This window comes from Triticum aestivum, chromosome 5B (assembly GCF_018294505.1).
Source record: "Triticum aestivum cultivar Chinese Spring chromosome 5B, IWGSC CS RefSeq v2.1, whole genome shotgun sequence".
NCBI lineage: Eukaryota > Viridiplantae > Streptophyta > Magnoliopsida > Poales > Poaceae > Triticum > Triticum aestivum.
Genome location: NC_057807.1, coordinates 270,854,904 through 270,861,551, shown reverse-complemented (window position 1 = coordinate 270,861,551; position 6,648 = coordinate 270,854,904). Strand labels below are relative to the sequence as shown.

The 6,648-nt window shown below is 45.2% G+C and overlaps 1 protein-coding gene across 1 annotated transcript; it reads left to right on the top strand.

The window, feature by feature from the left end:
• The first annotated feature begins 516 nt into the window (after positions 1-516).
• LOC606325 (NAC transcription factor 29) lies at positions 517-2,255 on the top strand. The gene is made up of 3 exons (XM_044532086.1): positions 517-854; positions 949-1,238; positions 1,429-2,255. Exons 1-3 carry the CDS (start codon positions 680-682, stop codon positions 2,026-2,028), a joined length of 1,065 nt encoding a protein of 354 aa, XP_044388021.1. The 5' UTR covers positions 517-679; the 3' UTR covers positions 2,029-2,255.
• Positions 2,256-6,648: the final 4,393 nt, after the last annotated feature.

Below are 6,648 nucleotides of genomic sequence, written 5' to 3'. Positions count from 1 at the left end.
CAAAAGAAAAGAAGGGAAGAGAAGAAGAAGAAAAAAAGTCGGTTCTTTTGCGTTGGTTATCCACGACCCGTTCGTCCCCCCTGCACACACGACGTGGAGCCACGCCGATGATTAGCTCACCCGTACGCCCAGAGGGGCAGATTAGCCATTTGCCCGTTTCGCTTTCACCGCGGTCAGAAATTTGTGCATTTGATTGCACTCGCACGTGTCCACCTGTGTTTGCACTTGTGTTTTGCGTTACAAGGATTAATCCTGGTGTGAATCTAGGCTTGAATGGTTTTAGTTTTGCCCTCGTGAGGCAGAATATAACTACAATCCACTGATGCAAGAAGTTGATTGGTCTTGGTATTTGAAAAGATATGTACGTGATGACGTAAATAAACGAAGTAATCAATTGCCGATTCTGCCCCTCGCGATACTGATCCACCCACCACCTCGCTGCTGACTCGCAAGCGGACAAGCCATGGCACCTATAAATCCACGCCCCGCTCCCTGCATCTGAAAAATTTCAAGCCTCCCTCCCATAAACACCACACCACACAGCATTTCATATGCAGTAGCCATCTTCTCCTCCTCCTCCCCCCGCCTTCCAGCTAGCCACCTAGCTCACTATCACATCATCCAGCAGCCCACACCAACTCATATTGATTCCGTTCCCACCTGCTCGCCATCGCCAGCCATGCCAATGGGCAGCAGCGCCGCCATGCCCGCCCTCCCTCCCGGCTTCCGGTTCCACCCCACCGACGAGGAGCTCATCGTCCACTACCTCCGCAGGCAGGCCGCGTCCATGCCCAGCCCCGTGCCCATCATCGCCGAGGTCAACATCTACAAGTGCAACCCATGGGACCTCCCCGGTACATATATATAGCTAAAACTAATCGACGTCATCCATCGATCAATCAGCTCCAACCCTGCTCTGATTATTAATCTTCTTGTTGATCTCTGCAGGCAAAGCTTTGTTCGGGGAGAATGAGTGGTACTTCTTCAGCCCCCGGGATCGCAAGTACCCCAACGGCGCGCGCCCGAACCGCGCCGCCGGGTCCGGCTACTGGAAGGCCACCGGCACCGACAAGGCCATCCTGTCCACGCCGGCCAACGAGAGCATCGGGGTCAAGAAGGCGCTCGTGTTCTACAGGGGCAAGCCGCCCAAGGGCGTCAAGACCGACTGGATCATGCACGAGTACCGCCTCACCGCAGCCGACAACCGGACCACCAAGCGCAGAGGATCCTCCATGAGGGTGAGGACTTTTTTTTCCTCGCTTATTTATCTATTTATTATCTACTCCTATACTGTATTGTCTTCACTTTGGTAAAAGCAGTTGCTTGTACCATAAGCTACAACTTACTCAACTTAATTGTCTGCATTTGAAATGTTTGTTTTGTGAGTGAATTAATTTTGGGGTTCTCCTTTGTTTTTTGTTGATGCAGCTGGATGACTGGGTGCTGTGTAGGATCCACAAGAAGTGCGGCAACTTGCCCAACTTCTCCTCCTCTGACCAGGAACAGGAGCATGAGCAGGAGAGCTCCACCGTGGAGGACTCGCAGAACAACCACACCGTGTCGTCGCCCAAGTCCGAGGCCTTCGACGGCGACGGCGACGACCACCTCCAGTTGCAGCAGTTCCGCCCCATGGCGATCGCCAAGTCGTGCTCCCTCACCGACCTGCTCAACACCGTCGACTACGCCGCGCTCTCGCACCTCCTCCTCGACGGCGCCGGCGCCTCGTCGTCGGACGCCGGAGCAGACTACCAGCTGCCTCCCGAAAACCCACTCATCTACTCGCAGCCTCCATGGCAACAAACGCTACACTATAATAACAACAACGGCTACGTGAACAACGAGACCATCGACGTGCCTCAGCTACCCGAGGCGCGCGTAGATGACTACGGCATGAATGGCGATAAGTATAACGGCATGAAGAGGAAGAGATCCAGCGGCAGCTTGTACTGCAGCCAGCTGCAGCTCCCAGCGGATCAGTACAGCGGCATGCTGATCCATCCGTTCCTCAGCCAGCAGCTGCACATGTGAAGAACCAGAGAGCTTGGATCGAAGAGATCATCATTGTTCCATTTGAACTTGCTGTAGATCGAGAGGATCCCCCGCTGTGGCAGATAGGCAGGGATCTAGCTAGCTTGCTGTGTCGTGAACGACCGACCGATAAGAACGGACAAATTTCAGAATTCTTGGTGTAGCACAAAGCTGTAAATTACGGGGGTTTATTGTGAAATAAATTAATCCAGTATTATTACAAGATACTCCTATATGTGATGATCATCATATATATGCTAGGCTTCTTAATTAGTTAATTCGAGAACGTAAAACCAACGACGCATCCATTCCATGGTTGACACACGCAGCCAGACTTGTTAATTAACTGCTGGCGTACCCAGCACTAGTTAATTAGCGAGGCTTTGTTGCTAGCGTGTGCGGTCTGAACCCTTCCCTTGTCCACCGTACAATCAGGAGCAATTAAGTAACGCTCGCTCGAATGATCTATACTAGCATTTGTCACCGGAAACCAAAGCCCGAATCAAAGACACAGCATTTAACTAAGGCTCCAGGGCCAATAGAATGGCAAAACGTCAGCTCGCAGGAACCATCCAGGCGTGGATTAAAATTGTCGCAGGCCGGACAGATGCAGAAGGCGGCGGCACACGCCGCTCAACTGCTGCCGAGCTTACTTTAGTTGCCGTGCATGCTGGTATATATCACACGTTGCGAATTATAGATAGGCTCGAAGCTGAATCTTCCATCCTCCTCCATTAGGTTAATTAATTAATTAATTAACAGCGTCTCCCTATTGGAGACAGAGATTTGTTTATGCTTCCGGCCCTTTCGAACCATCGTGTACCCAGCCAAGAAGATAATGCAGAGTAATTAATTGGCTTATTAGCCTTTCCGATCTGGTCTACCTTACGGCTCTACCACCCCATGGTTGGGACTTGGAGCGATCACACCAAAGAAACTTACTAAGGCTGGTCGTAATGGTAGTATCATAGCTAGTATCATGCATGCCAACTAGGCAATTTTGATGAGGTGTCATAGCATTAAATGAAGAAAGAAAGGGTGTAGTATCATATCATGATACCGTATCATATTAAATGCTATGCTACTTTGTGTCATGCATGGCAATAAATATAGTACTACATGATACTAATATATGATACTATGCATTAAGGAGGTAGTATCATACACTAGTATCATATGCATGATACTAGTATATGATACTCCCCATTACAACCAGCCTAATTCGCAGCGGAAGCATCAAGTCCCACATGCTTACGGGGACTTGTTACAGTTACTTATACACTAGTTTAGTCGCCGGATAGCCTAACCGCACGCGCGATTAAAAGGTGACGGTGACTGCTGAGGGTGGTTAAGATAAGAATGGTCCGTCCTAATCAGGCTTCGGCTTAGCGAAGTCATGACGATGATGCCCTAAGCATCGGTTATGATAGATTATCTCTAAGCAGGCATGCATGCATGCTTGCTTGCGAAAAGCTAGTTGAAAAACGTCTGTGGTGTGGGGTTACTAGGATCGTCGTACGTCAAGAGGTTGAAAGGCTTATCCATGAGCTCACATGCATGAGTACGGAGTACATGACATGGGTAGCTGGTCCCCTTTTCTAGAACGATAGCCACTATCGGTAGCCACTAATAATTGGCTACTTAGGGGTAACATAAATTTGGTCTCCGACCTTTATAGAAAAGGAAATTTTTTAACTCAATCTCCCTTGTTTTTCCAAGAACATGAATTCGGTCTTCTAGCTAGTTTGATCCTCTTCATAGAGCACAACCTACATCATGCTAAGAGCAACTTTTTGGCTGTGGACTTGTTACATTTCACCCTTTTTTTAATATACCTTCCATCTCGCTACATTTCGAGAAACTTAGACCAGTGGCACAAGTCGATTTATGATAGGTTTGAAACAAAACTAGGTAGTTGAGGAGGAGACATTTTGTTCGTTGGCTTCAAACTGATACTTACATATTTAGTTTGAGACCTCGGCCGTAGAACAATTGTTCTACGGTAATTTTTTATTAATCAAGTATGGGCATGTTACAACGAGGGGGGTAAAAAGAAAGGAAAGAGAAAAAAATCCCAAAGACTAAGCTAACCAATATCGGCTCCAGGAAACACTATAGGAATTGAAATTAGGCAAAAACTTTAACAAATCTTTAAAGCAAGCAACATGTTTGTCCCTAAGCATGTGACTTAGAAGCTCTAGATTTTCTCTGAAGAAGTGTTTCCAGGAGTCGAGAGAGGGAGTTATGCTCCTGAAGTTCTTTCCATTTCTCTGCAAACAAATATTCCAGCACTCATGTATAAAAATTTCCATTGCAATTGGTTTAGGTAGTCTCTCAATCGTGAGAAGAGCTTTATCATAAACTGAAACCCCTCTATCTCAAAGTGAGATAATGAGTCTCCAACAGTCATTGGCAAAGTTGCAGTCCCAAAAAAAAATGTTGTGGTGTTTCATCAACTTTTTAAGTACATAAAGTGCATCTATAATCATCCATATAGAAGCCTTTCCTTTGAAACAGTTTTGTGGTGTTCGGCCTATCATCCAGTATAAGCCAAGAGACAATTTTATGCTCGTGCCCACTTGGTCCTTTCAAGACTTTACCAAAGAGTCCAACGACCTTCTTGTTTCCTGCGATAGTTGTGTACATGTTCATACATGTGTACCCCTTTGAAGATGACGAAAAATCCAACTAGCCCCCCCCCCCCCTCGCTGCCGCTACATCACTTGGGCTGGCCCAACTAGCTCCCTTTTCATGAGGTTCTAGAACCTTCCTAGTCCGGTTTTTTCTTTTGCCTTTTTCTGGTTTTTTATTTATTTTAATTTTAGTTTTTGTTAGCATTTTCATTTTTAGTTCAAATTCACAATTATTTTATGAAGCCCAGGAATATTTTCCAAATTTGGGATTTATTTTGCAAATTCACGAACATTTTTTGAAATATGAGAACAAATTTAAATTCGTGAAAAAATATTAAATCTAAGAAAAACATCCAAATCCATGGACATTTTTTGTATTCGAGAACATTTTTTTCAAATTCATGAACATGTTTTGAAATTTGTATCATTTTTAAAATCACGAACATTTTTTCTAATCCTGGTCATTTTCTGAAATTTGGGACCATTTTAACAAATTCATTAATATTTCCCAAATTAATGGACATTTTTTTAATTTAAGAACAGTTTTAAATTTTTTAATTTGTTTTTTAAAAAGAAACAAAAGGAAACTTAAAAACAAAGTAATGAGTGCGCGTGGGTCGAGGAGTGCACGTTTGAGTGACTCCTGTCGCCCTACGTGGGGAATAGGAGCTCCCAGACACAAAGTATAGTGATTTTTTTTCTCAGATAATAATAGGCTGTAATGTTAGAGAGAAAGCTAGCTCGGTCTAAAATTTATATGGGCTGAGAACCCTAGGCCCATATAGTTCAGGAGTCATCTATTCGGGAACAGCTTTCCCTCATAAAAAAAGGGAACAGCTCCTGACCAAACATTTCTACCCCTAAAAAAAAGACCAAACATTTCTCACTTCTCATGAAAAAAGACCAAACATTTCTCAAAACAAAAAAGCTCCTGAGCAATCGACTTGGGCTGCTCCATTCTTTCTAACCGTACCCGCTTCACGTTTAGAAAAATGTTCATGATTTCAAAAATGTTCTAAATTTTCAAAAAAAATCGCAATTCAAAAAAATGTACATGAATTTGAAAAGGTTCAAGAAAAAAACAGCTCCTGACCTAGCCTGCCCACTTCTCACACGTCAGTATGGCATATAGGGGAAAAAACAAGTCAGTACGACCATTTCTGAATTGCGATGGAGGTGTTTCCACAATATTAAAATGCAAGTCATGAGCTGTTTGCTGACAGAACATACCAGGAAATTTTGTTAAGACTTGGCCAAGCAGATTCTTAATTCGCAAAAAAAAGGACAAGCAGATTCTTGAGAAGATACATGCATTCGGTCCCTAAATTGGTGGAGTACAGCTCGCTAGCCGTGGCTTGCATCTTCTTCTTCTTTTTCTATCTGACGACATCATGCTGACAGTAGAGAGTATCTTGGATCTCGGATGAGCCAGCTGCCGATCGAGTTCATACAAAATTTCAGACCAATTAATGCTCCACATCAACTCCATTTGGGTAAACAAACTTGGCCGTAGCGGCAGACTAGCTTGCAGTTAAGCAGAAACTCCTCTCTCTCCGTTAATCTACGGAGGCATACGTGGATTTGGAACCGACATTGAATGGTCAGAGAAGGGTGTACCTCTGACATGATTTACAGGAGCATATGCATGCGTAGCTAGCTGGACGTAAGCTAGCTGTAGCACAAGCGCATGTGGCACCGGCCGATCGCTTTCCCTACGACAGTTGGGTCAAGATCGAGAGTTTGAATCGAAGCCCGGCCGGCCGCCAAATCCAGTTCCGCCGGCCAGATAATATGCACCTTGCATCGTGTGCTCTAGCCCTTAGGGCTGGCTGTCAAGCATGCACGCACGTGCTCCTAGCCCCCAGAGCTAGACAATAAATTAATAATCTAAACAGCTGGACACGTATACGTAGTTTCATTCAGTAGTAGTAGTGAGTTTCGACGAGATTCTAGCCGAAGCCGACCGAGGCGGCAAGCTCGCGGCCTA

Coding starts and splice junctions, on each gene's coding strand:
- LOC606325 (XM_044532086.1), top strand. CDS start 680: ATGCCAATGGGCAGCAGCGCCGCCATGCCCGCCCTCCCTCCCGGCTTC. Junction 855..948: donor CAACCCATGGGACCTCCCCG/GTACATATATAT, acceptor TGATCTCTGCAG/GCAAAGCTTTGTTCGGGGAG. Junction 1,239..1,428: donor GCAGAGGATCCTCCATGAGG/GTGAGGACTTTT, acceptor TTGTTGATGCAG/CTGGATGACTGGGTGCTGTG.